General features: G+C 42.9%; 1 protein-coding gene across 3 annotated transcripts in view; it reads left to right on the plus strand.

The window, feature by feature from the left end:
* Positions 1–19,545, plus strand: part of BICDL1 (BICD family like cargo adaptor 1) — a 76,594-nt gene that overhangs the window by 38,489 nt on the left and 18,560 nt on the right. For all 3 annotated transcript variants that reach the window (XR_016513950.1, XM_090290891.1, XM_090290892.1), the window contains exons 3-4: positions 7,942–8,058; positions 11,068–11,214. Coding sequence is in view for 2 of the 3 variants with exons in the window: in XM_090290891.1 (XP_090147017.1) it covers positions 7,942–8,058; positions 11,068–11,214 (264 nt within the window). In the remaining variant the exon portion in view is untranslated. The remainder of the gene's footprint in view (positions 1–7,941; positions 8,059–11,067; positions 11,215–19,545) is intronic.

Below are 19,545 nucleotides of genomic sequence, written 5' to 3' on the forward strand. Positions count from 1 at the left end.
GCATCGAACTTTGGGTTGTTCAGATAAACAGATTCCCATTAGACATTAAAGTAAAATGAAAAACTTGAAAATATGACTCATCTTCAAGTTTTTCACTTGAAAGAACTGTTAGATGTTTGCTTCTGTGTCTGCTTTGGTTTGGTAGTAAGGTGGTGCTTTGCAAAGTAGAGAGGATGCTCTGTATTATAATGTGAAAATAGCACTTGATGGGAGAACCAGCTTTTGAATAAGGAAACATAAGTCATTCATTCTCCAAATATGTAATAAGTGCCAGTGAAAGGGATGATACTACTACTAATAAAACTATTATTGTGCTCTAATTTTAAAGTTAGTACCAATAAAACAAAATGTGGCACTTAATGTCTGGAATACTAATGTTCAGCATCTAATGGGAGAGAGATTTCCCTTTTGTAATTAGTAAATATTATGGGGAGGTACTTTAAGGCTATGCAAATACCCTGCTTCTCATTCACATTTTGCCCACTAATTATTAGCATTCATCTGCTAGTTCTTGCCTGCAACAGTTATTATTGTGATGCTTATCTAATAATAGTTATTTCAACTATAACTTGTACTTTTTATTAATGGGAATTCTTTCATAAGGAAGGGCTACCCCATTTCCTTTTCCCCCATTAATTTATTCAATTATTTATCAGGGTAGACACGTGAATATTTATCTTATTCTGTGCAGTATAACCCATTACTATTATTTGTTTTATTCATCAAATGGTTCTAGCCCTTACCATTGGGAGCTCCTTCAAACTGGATCCTGTGTCCATTCAGTATACTGCCATCATTTTTGGAGCGCTTCCTTTCTTTTGGGCCTGACAGGATGTTCCAGGCTCATTTTGTATTTTTCGTGCTTCATGAAACCCTGGAACCAGTCATTTCTCCAAGGAACCTTGGCTCTTTTACTAGGAATTGGTATTTAGAAATCAAAATCTGAGCACTAGGTGTGCTTATTGCTGCTAGGATGTCGTTACTTTTAGGCCATCTCTGAGGACAGAGCCAGAAATTAAGTATATATACACTGACACACTCATAACCAGACATCTATAATTATTTCCCAACCTCTGTATCTATATATACAGGGTTGGGTGAAGTAGGTTTACTGTTCATATGGAAAATAATACAATAAATAATAATGCAAGAATAAACTATTTTGCATACTCACATACTACTTTTGCCCCATCATGTATATATCAAAAACCCTAAGCTCATACTGATATCTTCAATTACAATCCAACACCATTGACTTCATTCTAGCGTTCCCTCTTTCATTATTTGTAACTTCTTTTTCCACAAGAGAGAAACCTGGTTCTCATTATCCATTATCAATTTACTTATTTGTTCAATTCTATTAAACATACACAGTAATGTCAGACTCGCTAACCCATACCTCTGTGAAAAACAAACTTATTAATTGCAGTGCAGTATCTGTGTATAGTTCCTTTTTTCTTGAACCTTACAGTATACAGTCAAAAGACTGTTTCCCCAAATTAGGTTAGTTATATCCGCCCCCCACCCCCCGCCACCTTAAGTTTAGTTGTTATTCATTTGTAATGTCCTTGGGTTTATTTGTTACTGTTTGTGTTCCGTTGATTTGTTGTAATAATTTGCATAAGTGAGACATTAACATGGCTCTGTCACTGTCTTGTCAGCTCTTTAATGCTTTTAAGAAGCCGTTTGTATTTTATTCAGTGTTTTTAGCTCTTTTCAGTAGAAGGATCAGTCCAAACAACCTAGCCCACCATAGTATTAGAAATGAAACGTTTTCTTTGGAAAAGTATTGGTAAAAACCCTTTGTCTTCATACATTAAGGAAAAGATATATACATAACAAACTTCACCTTTGAGTTTTATTTTGAAAGGCTTTGGGAGGAACTGGCATACTGAATCATAATGAAAATGAAAAGGCTATTTTACATTTTTTTTGCATTTATTTATCGTTCAGGAGATGGCTGTCACTTTTATTACTATAATCAAGAATAGTAAAAGGGGGATTTATCATGTAACGTGCTATCAGAAGGTTCATGGCACCCATTACTGAATTTAAAAGTTTTAAGCGGTAAAATTTTGAAAATAAAAATACAGACTTCTAGTTCATTGGCTTTTCCAGTTAGCAAAAGCTAATTATAAACCATTTATGCATTTTCCCTAAAGTATATTCATCTAACTTTCTGATGAAAAGCTAATCATAAACCCATTTATGTATTTTTTTCCTAAAGTATATTCATCTGACTTATCCATTCAGCTTCCACTCAGGTAAAGTTCTGCCACCACCACCCCAGTGATGTGTATTCATTGTAATTGGAAAATACGGGAAAATCCCAGATGCCTAACAGTGAGGGAGTGGTGAAGGAAATTAGGATATATACCTGATGAAATATTATATAGTCATTTAAAATGATGATTAAAAAGAGTAATAATAAATAGCATGGAAATGGTTGTGATACAATGCTATGTGAAAAAAGGAAAACCTGTGAACAGTATGATCATAACTAATTGTACATACACATAGAAAGACTGGAGGGGGATCAACAAAATTAACTTTTTAAAGCATACACACATTCTGCAGTGGAATTCTATTTAAATGGAAAAATAAATTTATTTTGAAAGTATCGTTCTAAAGCAACAGTTTTCAACTTCAAGTTAAGAATTGTTTTAAATAATTCACTCTCTGTCCTAAATTAGAATAAATTTAAGGTTGCTGCTCTAATGTCACTTTCATTAAATAGGGGGAACCCTATTTTTCTGAGAGGGAGCAAAGGAGGGTAGGAAAGGGATGCTGTGTGTTGCGGCTGAGAGTACAAGAGTAGGAGCTGTCGGTCTGGGTAGGAATGCCAGCTCAGCACTTAGCAGCACAAGTATGACCTTGGAAAAATGCCTTACCCTTGAAACCCTCGTCCGTAAATAGGAAAAGTCCGAATGCCTACTTGAGTTAATAAATGTGAAATGCTTAGACCAGGGTAAAGCACATAGTAGATGCTTGATACGTGAAGCATTGCTGGAGGTGTCATCATCCCGATTGTCACTCTCACTGCCACCCCTGAGGTATTTCAGGCACATGCCCTCTCTTCATCATTCCCTGGTGGAGAAAAGAGTCTCTTTCTCCCTCTCTTTCTCTCCCCCCGCCCCCCAAATACAAGCAAAAATTTATTTAGAAAGTCTGAGCCAGCTGGGCTGCATGGATTCAGGACAGGAGTTACAGAGGCAAAAGAAGGGCCCTTGGAGTTTAGGAGAAAGAGGCAAAGAAAATGCGCCTGGGGGAAGGAGGGGGAAGGCACTGGCGTGCTCCAGAGCGAGCGAGCACACCCCCGGTCTTTCTCTTAAAGCCCAGGAAATCAGGCAGAGTATTATAATTTCTAAATTAATTGGTTCACTTTTTTCCCTTTTGACAAATAAGTTAAATGAATGCTCATGTGTAACTAATGCAATTTCCTCTTCTCCATTTAACAAGAAAGTAAGTATATAGTTAACAGGTCCACTTTGGCCAGTTTAAATAAATTTAATCTATGTGTTCTATTTTGAGGAAACATTCACTTGTTTTTAATCATGTCAATAAAAGAGTAATCATGAAACAGCTCTGCTCAGTGGGGAGCAAATAGTCTGAGTCTGTCCAAAATGGTACTCTGACCAAATCAAGCATGTCGGGTAAAAGGAACATACTGTCAGTTTGTTTTGCCAATATGAAGATTAAAAAATAATAACCCAAGCACTAAGATTATTAAAGGAGTTTGTTTCAGATAGCTCAGGGACTACTAAAGTGCTAAACTCTTCAGCATTCTTTAACAGAATTAGAGTTATTTCTTGAATGTCTTGTTTTTATAATCATCTCTGTATGCAGTGAAAGTAAGACATTTTGAGAGTATTAGAAATAAGTACCTAAAGATTAAAATGTTTCATAATTCCCACTGGTGGCAAGGGATTGGGAAGCAGGCATATTTGTGCTCTATTGCTAGGGGCATAAATTGAGGCAGCCTTTTGGGGAGAGAGATTGGCAATACCTATTAAAATGAATATGCATATCTTTTTACCGAGTGATTCCATTTATAGGAATTTATTCATTTATAGGATATTTTCCCACAAGCACAAAGATGGGTAAGCAAGAACTTTTTTTTTTTTTTTTTTTTTTTTTTTGTAGCAAAGAATTGGAACACCCTAAATGCTCATAAGTAGGGACTAGTTAAATAAATCATGATACATTTGTATAACTAAATATCAGACAATTGTTAAGAAGAATAAGGTAGCTCTACATATTGACATGGAAAGATGTTAAAATATATGTATTTTTAAAGCCATAATTTTTGGTAATGTTTTTCATAGATAGATACCAGGAGAATATTTCAGGAAGGAATCACAAGAAGCATCTCCAAGGCGGATGGTATAAGAGCTATCACTGGAGAGCGGCATTGATGAGGAGAGATCAGTGGGGACTTTACTTCCATTTCCGTCCTTCAGTGCCCTCCTCCTTTTTTACTCTGAACATTTATTACGCTTATCAGAGAAAAAAATTTTGAGAGTTGAAGAACAAGAAATAACTAAGCTGAAATCATACACACACACATATATAATTGATCACAGACGGCGTTCTTTGCCACAGTTTTGCCACAGCTGTTACTGGCCGCTTAATCAGGCATGGTAGCCAAAACCCGTCATTGTGAGAGGTAGGCCGGAAGTCCCATGCGTGCCATTTTCTGTCAGAATGAACTGTCCTAATATCACTCCCTGCCACCACCACACCTAGAACTAGGAAAATCTTTATTTCCAAGGGCCGTGACTGAGGCCCCAAACCTAGGCAGGAGAATTTGTGTCTCCAAGAGAGAGGTATGGCTCCTGGATAGTTCCTGGCTATTGAAAGGTTACCAGGAGACCAGACTGAAAGGTATGGCTGCTAACTATTTCTTTATTTCCTTATATTTTCTAGCCTGACCCCCCACCACCTTCATGATGTTGGCTGAATCACTTGACAGGCTGTCCTCAGTGCAGACCCCAAAGTGGACGGTAGCAGCACCCTGTAACACACACATGGTGTTCTCAGGGCCTGGTTTTTAAGAAAAACAACTTATCCTTGGATGTTTTATTATTTTGCACAGTTTTCCTAAATTTGTAGCAGTGCTGCAGTGTTTTTTCTTTTGTTTCCCTAAACTTAAGTGATTTGACTCAGTCCCACGAAGTCCTGAATTAGAAATAAGGGAATGGGCGTTCCCTTAGACCTGCCCTTTTTGTATTACTATGTAAAGGAGAAATATGTTCATAATTTGGGAAAGAGATTCAGAGACGTAAATGACACATATAACTCGTACATATATGTGGTAGAACAGGAACTCTAACCCTGACCATCTGACTCTTTAACTTTTTCTTTCCATCATACCATCTCCTCTCAGGAGCGGAGTGGGACCCTTCAGAAAGACCACTGTTACCCTGGCTAACTCTCCTACTTGAAGAACTTCAAAGAGCTGCGAAATTTATTATGGAGCTAAAACTGGCTTTGTAGACTTCCTGATACTTTGATCAGAGAGCATTTAGAACATTAGAGTTGTATGCAAACTTAAGAAATTGTTATTTAATTTATGTGCAGAAATAGGTAATATTCATCCTGTTAGGTCTAAAGATCTAAGCCAGATTGCATCTCTAAAAAAAAAAAGATAATAATTTGTTTTGAAAGGTGCATTAGTTCCTTGCAAATGTTAGCTTTATATGTCTGGTTGATCCATCCCCTCCATCATCATCACAGGCAAATGACTGGCCACCTGGTTGGAGGTGGCTGTGGTGTGGTGTGAGGGCACAGAACCCGTAGGCCAATGACCAGGGCAGTGCCATTCCCTGTTCCAGCCTGTACCTTCTTGTCTGCTTCTTAGGGCTGTTGGACATTCACATGAGAGATGTAGATTAAAAGCCTTTGTGAACAGTATGTCCCTTGGCCCATCTGAGGAGTCAGACATTAAAGGAGACATAGCATAGTGGTTAGGAGCTCAGATTCTGGAGTCAAGCTTCCTGGTGGAAAGAGACAAATTTTATTTCTAGGAAGATCACTTTGAGAGGAAACAGGTTTATAGGGGCAAGTCTGAGACCACCTATGTGGATTTGTAGCCTTTGGTACATCTCTGTGGCTTGGTTGTCTCATGATTCATATCAAGGTGGTGATGCTCAGAATAAGGTCAGCTGCCTTAATTATCCAACGCTTTGCAAATCTAAACATATTTGAAACCTTGATAGTCAACTGAATTCAGTAAAGGCAATTAAACTGCAGCATTTATGAGATGGAATTTTCCTCATGGGCCCTAAATTCTATTAGAAGAAATTTCAAGAGTCTTAAATAAAATTGCTTAGTGTTAGAAAGGAAGGAGGAAGGAAGGAAGGAAGGAAGGAAGGCACAAAGGAAGTTTTACTAAACTGTACTTGTAAAGTTTGGTTTCAATAGTGAGCAACAGAAAGGGGAAACTTTTAAGATACAAGAAGGCAGTAGCACAGTCCTAATTTGGGGTAAGGTGGCCCAAAGTTTACCATTCTGATATCATTTACGGAGATGTGGGGCAAGTTTCTTCACTTCCCTGAGCCTGTTCTTCAATCATAAGTGGAGGGTGATACAGGCCCTACTTTGGTTTTGACAATTGAGATAATGCATTTATAGCATTTAGCACAGTTCTTGGCACGTAGTAAGCGGTCAGTAAACATTACTCTTTTTTTAGGCAAAGATGACTTAACATATTTCTAAGTGATTAAGAAGTCTAAAACAAGACGGTAGTATCTGAAATTAAATTTCGAATGTGAAAGAAAAAGATGATTTGACTTTATTTTGTTGTGTTTGTTAATGGTTTTAAAATTAGAACTATAGGTTAAGAGTCTTATGTACCTCTAGTCTGGGGGGTGGGGGGAGTTAGATTTGCTGAACCTATGGGACCAAAAATAAAAATAAAAAAGATGGACAACTGGCTAAATAGCGCCTGAAGATAAAAAGAAACATTGAACATGTGAAAGCCTCACTGAACAGCTAGCCTACCATGTCAAGATTATTACCATCCCACCTTCTCTTGAAGGCCTTTCCTTTAAGCACACAGTGATCTCTTCCTCACACCCACAAAGCTTGCCGACCCCATTTGGCCTGGGAAACGCACTGAGGCAGTTACTTGTCCTGCCCTGTGGCTCTCTTCTCTACCAGGCAGTGATCTGGGTGCCCCTCGGTATAGGCTGGGCTGGGCCCTTGGGAGGAGGGCTAGAGTCCATGCCTCACCCAGAGAGCGTTCTTGCAAAATACCCTCCTGCACATTCAAGAGAAGGTGCCGATAACACCAAATAGCATTGGCGTCTGCTATGTTTCAGCATTCAAGAATAAATGGGATGGGTTAGGGTGGGAAATGAGCACCTGAGCCAGCACTCCCCAGAGAATTAAAAGTTGCAAAATAATGTCCTGGAGAAATGAAAGGCAAAAGTCTTAACAGACATGACGGAATTTTAAATAGTGCGCATGCTGAGGGGAAGTGAGAAACGCAGACGGCAGTGATTTCCCTGGGCCCTGCTGAGGGGGTGGACGGGAAAAGTCAGGACGTTCTATGGTTGTAGGTATATCAGTCTTATTCTTTTGTGTAATGTACTCATACTTTCTCTCAATTTTGTAGATCTTTGCTCAACCTCCTGCACTGTGCAGAGTAATAATTACGATAACTAACAATCAGAGCTTACTATTTTCTAAACCTGTTTCCTCTGATCAGCAGAGTGGTCTTGGACCTATACCGTCATCCATGGTGGTGGCACAGGTAGGGGTTTGTCCTGTGTGGGTCCTAGAGAATAACTGGACCTGGGGGAAGAAACAGCATCTTATCTTGTACTCCTTATAGAATAGAGAGTTGCAAAGAAATGCTTCAGAAATGAAAGGCAAAAATCCGAACGGATTTCTTTGTACCACCTCTGAATCAGCTCTGAAGGTCTCCTCTGCTTACAGGCGTCCGAAGTCGAGAGACAGCTCTCCATGCAAGTCCACGCCCTCAGAGAAGACTTTCGGGAGAAGAACTCGTCAACCAACCAGCACATCATCCGTCTAGAAAGCCTTCAGGCCGAGGTGAGCCTCCTGTGCTGCCCTGGAGGCGCTGCGGCTGTGGGGCCTTTCAGACCAGGAGCCCTCTGCACTGGGAAACAAAAACCTGCTCTATCTAAAATCTCTAGAGAGACATACCTGTGAGAAACTAAATGGGGAACACTTGATCCATGTTCCTCTGGGTAGTCTGTTGTCTGGAAAAATAAGGTTGCTCAGAGTCACTGCTGAGTGTTTTGAAATCTTGAATGACCTACTTTTTACTGACTGTGCTGAGTCCTCCAAAAACATCCTTGCCAATCCTAACTAGAAGGTGGGAAAGGGAATCTTTCCTCTCTCCACTCCGTTTGGGTCCAGTTCAGTTCACCTTAACCCTTTGAGTGCCATGCGTAATTAGAAATCTGGATCAACATGAGAAAAAGTTATATCAATATATAACCCAAGGTACAAAACAAGAGAACAAAACATAAAATACGAATTATCCCATTGTTATTTACATTTATAGCCATCAAAAAGTCGCTGGGAGCAACGCTGGTACTTTTGGGAAAATTTGTCAGCGTTGCTCAGGGCGACGTTGGCACTCAAAGGGTTAACAGGGCCTATTCTCACCCATAGAATGAAAGTAATAGGGTATCTCTGGTATTTCATAGGGCCTGTGAGGAGCTGCTAAGTTAATACACGGAGAGCACTTGTGTGGTGTTTGGCAGATTGTAATGTCATTGAAAGCGTGTGAGAGGCCAGTCAGGGCCGTGGTCCTGACGGGGCCTGAGGGAAGAACAAAGTAGCATTTAGGAGACAATACTATGAGAATCCAGGTGTGGGAGGTGAGGCCACCAGGGGGATCACGCCATCAGCCCAAACGGGCTCTTTTCTGGGAAGGCTTTTCCCTAATGTGCTCCCGAGGACCCCTCAGCCGAGTGCCTGTGGAGGACACACTGGGGCCAGGTGCCTTTGCGCCCTCCTGTGGTTAAGGAGTCGGCCAGCGTGGGCAGGCCCGGAGAGGCAGGCTGCTCCCCTGCTTCGGAGATGACCTGAAGATGTTTTTCCTAAAGTCTGTCATTATCTTCTCTTTTTCTCCTGCATCTCATTCCCTTCCGTCCTCCTTTCCCTTGGAACTCCTGCTGGGACTGAGCAGCAGGTTCTTGAAGTAAGTAGTTTGCTCCGCTGGGTTTGGCATGCCTGTCTGACCATTTGTGTGCATGACTTGCCATTCAGCTGCCACTGCCAAGCTCTGACTCCTCCAAGGTGCCTGTGTTCTCTCTCCCCACATCTGACCCTAACCCGCCACCCACTGTTTGTAGACCCTTGTAACACAGGGTCAGTCCCAGGAATGTTTGTTGCCAGACTCAGTCACAGGTTTCAGGGTGTATGTGGTGGGGTGAGAGAGTCGGCCCCCTGATGCTGATTGCTTGCTCCCCCTAACGCTGCTACTTTGAAAGCCAAGCTATGACATTGTTCATTTCAAATAAGATGCTTTAGTGGGCCAGGAGGTTGTATGTCAGAACCATAGTACCTCATTGCCTCACCAAGTGGAACTCGGGGAGCAAAGATGATCCATGGGAAGGAAAATGTAAAGGTCAGGGAGTGTTTAAATGAAAATCAACTAGAGTAAGAATTCCCTTCACGTGGGTAATGTGGCTTCAGTGTAGGGGAATAGTGGGCCCATTCACAAAAGGGGCCTGTTCCTTTTGGTCCCTTACCCAGGTGCATACTTGGGAGACAGTATTTCTTTGTTTGGCCAGATACCTGATCTCTCTGGACAAAGGCCACATACTTCATTTCCCCAGGACGGCATCCTATCTGATTGATTGGTGGCCATGGAAGATCTGTGCCCTATGAACAGAATTCTAGTGCAGAGTGAGAGCAGCCAAAAAGCAAAGGGAGAGGTGGATTTCGGAGGACTTGGGACAAGTAGACATTCATTTCAAAATCTCCCCTGGAAAAGGTCTGAAGTCTGTCCCCATAAGTGAGTTGTTTTCCACACTAGGCTAGAGAGCGTGGAGAACATCTTAACCATGTCTGGAGAATATTTACAAGCAAGACACTGGTTGAGAAATCATTCCAGCGGGGAACTGATAAATAGGAGGAACCAGGAGGACCTGCAGGACTCCAGGAGCCCCCAAAGGCCACTTGGGAAGGCTTCCCAGGACCCTGAGCAGGGCAGTGCCCTGAGGGGAAAGCACCGCGCCTGGGGAGGGCTGGCGCGGCTTCTCCCCCTGCAGACCTTGAGGCCAGAGGAAGCTTGGCACCTCTTTCCCCTTCCCTCTTTCCCAGCTGAAACTGAAGAGACCAGACAGACCTTCCTAAAAGATTTGTATCTCTCTGGGACTGGCTAGATACCAGTGTACAAACATACCAGCCTGTTTAATAAAAGGAGAAATTGCTTCTGTTCACAAATTACTTGCTCAAGCAAAAAATACCTTGAGTAAAATCAGTTAAACACATGTGCCTTTGTCCTGTTCTTTCCCAGGGTGCAGGCTGAGGCAGGCACTGCTTTGTCTCCTGTGTCCTGCTAGCTCTGCCGTTAACTCAGGCCTGAACTGTGAACTCGAGAGCCACACCTGCTAGCAGCAGGAAAAGACGGAGCCATAACATGTGAAAACACAGTGGCTCCAGAGGCTAGCGTGGGCACTTTCTTGTGCTCATGACTTGAGAAGGAAGAATGGTACAGTGGGTTAGGTTCCACTCCCTCTTAAATTGTGGGGTTGACGTCAAGTCATGGGCAGGCAAGGTGGAGCTCTTCTCTGCCTTATCTGTAAAAAATTCCAGAACGCTAACCTTCCCTTCCTCTGCCTGGCATCCCACATTCCAGCTTCCCCAAAGCTCCACTCCCACGTGTCCTTCCCAGACAGGGAGGGGTTTTCTCTTCAGCTTAGGAGTTCACAGCTGCTGTCTCAGAGATGGGGGCACTGCACCCCTGGGCAGAGCACTTGGAGAGACACGGGCATTCATGTTTGGGGGGCTAGTCCCTCCCTTCTTCCTACGCATCAGCCCGGTGTAACGCCACACCACCCCCCTGGCTCTCCACCTTTTCAGATCAAGATGCTGTCGGATCGGAAACGGGAGCTGGAGCATCGTCTCAGCGCCACCTTGGAGGAAAATGACCTGCTCCAGGGGACTGTGGAGGAGCTACAGGACCGGGTGCTGATCCTGGAGAGGCAGGGCCATGACAAAGACCTACAGGTACTGGGGCAGAGGAGCTGTTCTGTAGCACTAGGGCCAGATAAAACGAGCTCTTTGCTCACTAGCCAGCACCACCTCCAGGGTCAGGAGTGGGTGAAGTCTCCCTGCAGTCCGGATCATAGTTCTCACGCACTCACTAAGTTGGCTGGTCTGGCTCTGCCCAGAAGCGCATGGCTACCCACAGGTCATCCTTCCGCTTTGTTCTGAGCCATCAGGCCCTAGAGCAGCTTCACAGAGTTCTTTCTGGGCTGTTGACGTGGCTGGAACACCAAGAATGTCGTTCTGCCTCCTGGGATTTATGAAATTACTAGACATTTCTGAGGGGGCCTGTGACTGTGCTTGGCTCACAATGCTCTCTGCTGCTACTTCCCCAGGCTGATGGATTTAGTTGGCAGGAACCAGGAAGCTGCCTACTGAACACAGCAAGACTTTATCTCCTGCTTCTGCTAGTTGCTAGAGAAGGCACAGGCTGACCCCTTTGTAAGCCTAGTTAGCCTCATTTTTTTCTCACTAAAGGAAATTGCTTCATGGCTGTATTTGTCCTTATTTGGGAACTACCACAAGGCCTCAACCGAATCCCCAACTTAACAAGAAACAGCTCCCTAAACAAGATAACCACTCCCAGTCTCCCCAGAAATAGAATGTAGCACCTGCTACAGAGAAAGCTTTGGCAGGCTGGCCTAGGAGCGCCCGGGGCCAGTGACTCAGAGTGCATTGCTACCCCTTGGGCATCCTTGGGGCATGGCAGGGAGTGGAATGGATCGAAGAGTGTCATCTGTATGGAGGTGGTCTGCCAAATACGCTCAAGTACCAGGTGGGCGCCTGTCCGAAGACCAGGCCACGGGAGGGCCCTGGGCTCAGTGGTCAGCTGTTGAGGAAAGCCCTCAGATATGGGATAAGGGAGCATTTTAGGCAAAGATCACTTTTCACTGATACCATCAGATCAGCTACCATCTGAGAGATTAACCTCTTTAAGGGCAAATTAGCGATTTTTCTCGTTTTTATACCTTCAGCTCGAAACTTGGCACATAGCAGGGCCTCAGCTAACACTGAACAGCAAACGGTGCCAGCTAAAGCCTCCCCGCAGCTTTCAGGATGGGACGCAGTTTGCTCACGTTTTAAGGTTGATGATAACAGCATTGAACATTTGTATCCTTCTTTACAGGGAACAAAGTATGTTTGCTTACATTCTAAAACTGAGGATTAGAAAGAATGAATTGTCTCTCCACACTAGCATAGTAAGTCCTTGGTAGAATCCTCCCCCACATGCTTTACCTGCTACTCAACATTAATTTCTAGCAGATCACTGGCCTCTGTAAGTCAGTGTTTCACCAGCGTTTATTACCCCATTAAGTGCACTCCTGAGGGTTGTCGAGGTAGAGTATGGAGAGGAGAAGGAACGGAATTACAAAAAAAGGGAAAAATAGCCCCGTCTAAAAGAAATTTCCAGTCTAGCATGAATTCACAAAGTGCCCTTATTTCAAATCAAGAATTGGGGACCAGAGGATCTTCTGGCCAAGATGGAGGTGTAGGTAGACATGCTCCGCCTCCTCAGACAGCCATAAGAAGGATTGCAACTAACTTTAAAAGAAAAAACAACCAAACCTGCCAAATTGAACTATATGGAAGTCTGATAGCCAGGGATTTGAAGAAGAAATATTCATCCAGATGGGTTCACCCAGACAGAGGGGGTCAAAGCAGCTCTACCTAATACACAGAAACAAACACAGGGAGGCTGCCAAATTGAGGAGACAAAGAAATATGGCCCAAATGAAAGAACAGATCAAAACTCCAGAGAAAGAACTAAGCAAAATGGAGATAGCCTATCAAATGCAGTGTTCAAAACACTGGTGATCAGGATGCTCAGAGAACTCATTGAGTATGGCAGTTGAATAAGGGAAGAAATGAAGGCTACACTAAGAGAAATAAAGAAAAATCCACAGGGAACCAATAGTGAAGGGAAGGAAGCTGGGGTTCAAATCAATGAATTGGAACATAAGGAAGGAGTAAACAGTCAGCCAGTACAGAATGAAGAAATAAGAATTCAAAAATTAAAAAAAAAAAATAAACAGAATAAGACAACTCTGGGAGAACTTTAAATGTAGCAACACCCAAATCATAGGGGTGCCAGAAGGAGAAGAGGAAGAGCAAGAAATTGAAAACTTATTTGAAAATATAATGAAGAAAACTTCCCTAATCTGGTGAAGGAAATAGACATACAAGTCCAGGAAGCACAGAGAGTCCCAGGGTGGATGGACCCAAGGAGGACCACACCAAGACCCATCATAATTAAAATGCCAAAGGTTAAAGATAAAGAGAGAATCTTAAAAGCAGCAAGAGAGAGGCAGAGCATTACCTATAAAGGAGTTCCCATAAGACTATCAGCTGATTTTTCAAAAGAAACTTTTCAGGGCAAGAAGGGACTGGCAAGAAGTATTCAAAGTGATGAAAAGCAAGGGCTTACAACCAGGACTACTCTATCGAGCAAAGCCATCATTTAGAATGGAAGAGCACATACAGTGCTACCCAGACAAGGTAAAGCTAAAGGAGTTCATCATCACCAAGCCATTATTATATGAAATGTTAAAGGGACTTACTTAAGAAAAAGAAGATCAAAACTATAATAGTAAGATGACAACAAACTGAGAACTGTCAACAACAGAATCTAAACAATAAAAACTAAGCAAACAACTAGAACAGGAACAGAATCATAAATATGGAGATCCTATGGGAGGTTATCAGCTGGGAGGGGGAAAGGGGAGAATGAGGGAAAAGGTACAGGGACTAAGAAGCATAATCTGTAGGTACAAAATAGACAGGGGGATGTTAAGAATAGTAAAGGAAAAGGAGAAGCCAAAGAACTTACATTCACGACCCATGGTCATGAAGTAAGGTGGAGGATTGCTGGAGGGAAGGGAGGTACCAGGCAGAGGGGAACAAAGGGCAAAGAGAATTGGGAAAACTGTAATAGTACAATCAGTCAAATATACTTAAAAAAATAAAAAGAATTGGGGACCTGTGGATGGGGAAGAGCCAAGACCAGTGTGGACCATCCAATACCTGGCTGGCACACTGAAGTGGATGTTCTCTAAGAGTCCCAAGCCACCCACACTCACGTCCTCGCCATCTGTACATCCTCTGTCATCTGACTGGGCTTCTTCAAGAATGAGAGCATCACCCACCACCCCAGAGCCCACTCGGAACTGGAAAATCTGCGTTTTTGGACTGACTTCTCATCTTTCCCAACTATTTGTAATTCTTGTTCTTCAGTTCATATGAAACTCCTTCAGCTGCCACTAATCACCTGTTCCTCCAGAAAGCCCTTTCTGTTGCTGCAATGGCCTGTATTGATCCAGAAGTAAAAATTCCAGCCTACTCAGGTGGTAATTGAATGATTCTAAATCAGATTTGTGAAAGGTAGAGCTAGTGGCTTGGAATGTATATAATCCTGTGGTTTTAATCCTTTTACTCAGACAAGGCATGAGAGGAGGGCTGAGCAGGCAGGGTAACAAGCCTACCACAACCAGAGTGGCCCCACTTTGACCTGGTTCACTGTGTCATTGGCATTCTGCTGTGAAACACAGATTTTTAAACCACTGATCAAATCCAACTTTGATTTTTTTCCGGATCTGAGTAGGGATAAAAATTATTGATCATGGGCCCAGTAAATTTTTAAAATCAAGCATTTTGCTAAACCCTTAATACCTAGTAAAGGCTATTGTCCCTTTAAGAACTACTTAACTGCCCTACTTCATACCCAACTGGGCATTGTACACGTGTGTTCAGGGGCCCCATCCCAGTGAGTGGGCGGATTTCCTCAGCAGAGAGCACAGGCCCCACTGTAGTGCGACTCCGAAAGCAGGTAACTTGGAATCCAGACCTCGCTAAGCAAATCACTTAATATTACACCATTTCAGTCCCCTCAGAATAAAATGAGGAGAGTGCCCCACTTCTGCCAACATTAGGGGCATGAATATTGTGAACCTGAACTTGTACAAACACAAGTCATTTGTTGTTGTCCTTGTTCATACATATAAATACACTTAGTGTCATCTTTGTTATATAAAGGATGATATTTCTTATTTCATAGGGTTCTTCTATTTAATAGACACTTCTCTGGTTTGGTTTTCCTACATAAGCGTGTGTGGATCAGTTATTGGCCAGAGAGGGCAGACCTGTCCTGGTCTTTTGTTCTCTTGCTGTTATAATTAATTAAGAATCTTCGGGTGTGCATGAGTAATTGAACTAATTTTGTCCAGTGTAGAAGAATTCGTACTTGTCTGTGCTGAACTTCTCCTGCTGAGATGTATGAAGAGTTGCCTAGAAAATAATTGTGAAGCACTTTGCCAGTTTAGTATGCCATTTGTAATCATGCCAAATGCTTCCTAGGAATGTCTTTTTTTTTAAACCCTAATTTCTTTTTCTTGAGTTTCCTTAAAACTGGAGCTGGAGGAGTTCCCACTGGACCAGTGGGTATTGCTGATCCATGGGAACCATGCAGAGCAAGCTTGCCAATTCCTTTTTTATTCGCTAAGCAGCCAGGTTCCAAGCTCTTCTTAGTTAAGGCACATCCAGACCACTGGTGCCATTAGCCAGCTGTTCTCCGATACTGACCAGCAGAGGTGAGGCTCTCAGGGCACCTACAGACTTGGCTGAAGGCTCTGCAGGGCAGCTTGCTCCGTTCTTGAGAACTAGAGCTCTGAGCTGCTGCCTGCCACCCCTCGGTCTCTGCACCTCTGTCGGAGCCACAAGCCCACCTGGCCAACAATCTGGGGAAAAACAGTAAAGTAGCTGCTCTATTTTTAATGAACAGAGGTGACCCATGAAGAGCTATTTTATAAGAGGATAAGTTAGTTAAATTTAAATCCCAAGAAGTTCTTCCTCCCCACCCCTAGGGGAAAAAATCATCTTTCAGGAGGATGCGAGGGGCAGTCTACAAATAAAAGAGAAGGGAACATTGTCCTGTGCGGGTATAACGTGGGCACGTGCGTAGCAGTTAGCAAGTGGATTCAGGTGCTGCAGGTACGGTCTTAGGTTAGAAGCAAGTGTGGTGATGGAGTGCTCTAGTAAGGGTGTGGCACGTAGCAGTCATGGTGGAGTCGATCCGTACATTGAGCAATAGATCCGTCACCAGGTAGCGGTATTCTGTTTGGACTCCACAGGGAAGAGGCCACAGAGAACACAGAGAAGGGCGAAGTAGCAGCAAGAGAGAGGGAAAGACACCTGCATTGCTGTGTTGCTGCCCTTCTCTGAGCCCCAGAGCTGAGAAAGGCCCCTCCCAGGACTAGAGCTTTGTCCGTAAACCGTGCGGTATGACACAGAAGGTAGAGACTGTTTTTCCCATGGGTTTGGGAACTCTTGGTATTACTACGCAGATGTTATTCCAAATCCCACCCCTGTCTCTTTTCTAAACAATCTTAACATTTTTACAAATACATGTGCCTGTGTAACCACCACCCAGTTCAACACTGAGCCCCTTATCAGCCCCCTCCCAGGCAGTACCCTGCCACTGCCTCAAAAATAAACGTCGACTTCCATCTCTTATAGCTCAGTAAAGTTTGGGCACTTTTTATAAATGGAATCATATATATATTGTTTTGTGCCTGGCTTTTGCTCAGCATAATGTCTTACGAAATTCCTCTGTGTTGTGGCGTACAGTAACTGTGTGTTCTTGGTTTCCTGCAGTGTAGTAACCCAGCATGGCAGTATGTCCATTCTATTCCTGCTGGTGTTACATTGTTTCCCATTTGTGGCTCTTAGGAACAATGCTGCTGTGAACATCCTATTTGTCTTTTGTTCACATATGTGGTTATTTGTGTTATGTCTGTACCTTAAGAGTGGAACTGCAGGATCATAGGAGCGGGCTGTATTTCACTCATTAGAAACTGCCAAATAGTTTTCCAAGATGGCTGTACATCTGCCACCCCCAGCAGCAGCGAGAGTCCCAGTTGCTCCATGTTTTCGTCGACACTTGATATTATTATTTTGTTCTTATTTATTTATTTTAGCCTTTTTGGTGAAAGTGTAATGACATCTTACCTGTATGTGCGAGTGTTTAATTTTTTATTATGGAGAATTTCAGGCAAACTCAGAAATATGGGGGTACATGCCCGATGTACCCCACTGCCTGGCTCTACAAACCATCGATTCCCTAACCAGTCCTCATTACATCCATTTGCTCTTCTCTTGTATTGTTTTAAAGTAAATCCAAGAATTTTTATAATTTCATCTGTTAATAACAAATACCTTTAAATGATAATGGCTGGTCTTGGCTCATGCTTCACAACTTCCTAAATGCTATCAAATAAGCAACAGCCAGCCTCAGTGAGCTCCCAGCCCCCATACCTCTTGCTAAGTGGCCCCAGGCCTGGCACTAGCAGCAGCCAGCCTAGATTTACAGCTTGGCTGCACCTGGGAATCTCCAGCACAAGTCGCAGCCATCTCAGACTGCTTTGTAGCTTGTGCAGGGTGATCCCAGGCAGAACACAGGTGCATGCTGACCTTGGCCTGCACCTCCAGGGAAACCCCAGAGCCTGCATACCCAGTGGACAGCTATAGACCACATCAGAGCACCACTTGACCTTGCACAGTTGATCCTCCCGAACGGCCATGGGGATATAAAGTACAGTATAGGAAATGGAGTATGCAAAGAACTTACATGCATGGCCTATTAACATGATCAATGGTGTGAGGATGGTCTGAGGGGGAAGGTGCTGGGCAGAGGGGGTCAAAGGGAGAGAGGTCGGGACAACTGTAATAGCATAATCAATAAAAAATAATTTTAAAAAGTTGGTAGTTACAAAATAGTCATGAGGAAGTAAGTCAAGCATAAAAGTATAGTCAACTGTCATTGTTTGCAGCTGACACGATAGTGTATAGTATAGAAAACCCTATAAGCCCCACCAAAAAATTACTTGACTTAGTGAATTTGGCAAAACAGCAGGATACAAAGTCAATATTCAGAAATTGAAGGCATTTTTATACACCAACAATGAAATATCAGAAACAGAAATAAGGGGGGGGTCTCATTTACTGTAGATACAAGAAAAATAAAGTACCTAGGAATAAACTTAACCAAGAAGGTAAAAGGCCTGTGCGTACTCAGAAAACTACAGAACACTGAAGAAAGAAATTAAGGAAGACACAAATAAATGGAAGCATATACCGTGTTCGTGGATTAGAAGAATTAACATTATTAAAATGCCCATACTACCCAAAGCAATCTGTAGATTCAGTGCAATCCCTATTAAAATGCCAATGACATATTTCACAGACCTAGAACATATATTTCAAAAATTTATAGGGAACCATAAACGACCCCAAATAGCCTCAGCAATTTTGAGAAAGAAGGACAAAGTAGGAGGGATCACAATACCTGATGTCAAACTATAGTACAAGGCAACTATAATTTAAAGTCTAGTACTGGCATAAGAACAGACATATAGATCAATAGAACAGAATAGAGAGCCCAGAAATAAACCCAAGTTTCTATGGTCAATTAATATTTGACAGAGGGGACAGGAGTATAAAATGGAGCAAAAATTGCCTCTGCAGTAAATGGTATTTGGAGATCTGGACAGGTACATGCAAAAAAGTAAAACTAGATCACAAACTTATACCATACACCAAAATAAACTCAAGATGGATAAAAGATTTAAATGTAAGCCATGACACTATAGAAGTCCTAGAGGAAAACACGCCGTAAAATTTCAGGTATTTCACGCAGCAATATTTTCACCGATAATATCTCCTAGGGAAAGGGATATAAAGGAAAGAAATGGGACTACATCAAATTAAAAAGCTTCTGCATGACTAAAGAAAACCTCAGCACCGGCCAAGATGGAAGCCTAGAGAGACATGCTGCGTCTCCCTCCACAACTAAGAAGGAATACAACTACCTCAAAACTAGAGACAACCAGAAGTTCCAGAAAATCGAGCTGCATGGGAAGTCCAACAAAGATATAAAGAAAAAATACTCACCCAGACAGGTAGGAGGGATGGAGCCGGGCAGAGAAGACGTGGTGTGGCGGCGGCAGAGGCAGCGGTAGGCCGGTGGAAAGTGCAGTCATATATTTTAAAAAGGGAGGGACACCTGGGAAGCCCTCCGAGCACCAGAACAGATCAGGCCCCGCAGCTCATGATTCCAGCACCGGAGAAAATAAAGCCTCATTGCTTCTGACTGTGAAAACCAGTGGGGGTTGGGGCGAAGGAAGAAACTGCCGGTCCCTTGGTAGAGTCCACTTGTTTAAAGGGCCCCCATGGTCCTAGAACATCCGCAGACCCACCCACTCTGAGAACAACAACCAGGGCAACTTCTAGAGGGGCTCCAGT

Source organism: Furipterus horrens, unplaced genomic scaffold, assembly GCF_987537825.1.
Source record: "Furipterus horrens unplaced genomic scaffold, mFurHor1.1.pri manual_scaffold_11, whole genome shotgun sequence".
NCBI classification, from domain to species: domain Eukaryota; kingdom Metazoa; phylum Chordata; class Mammalia; order Chiroptera; family Furipteridae; genus Furipterus; species Furipterus horrens.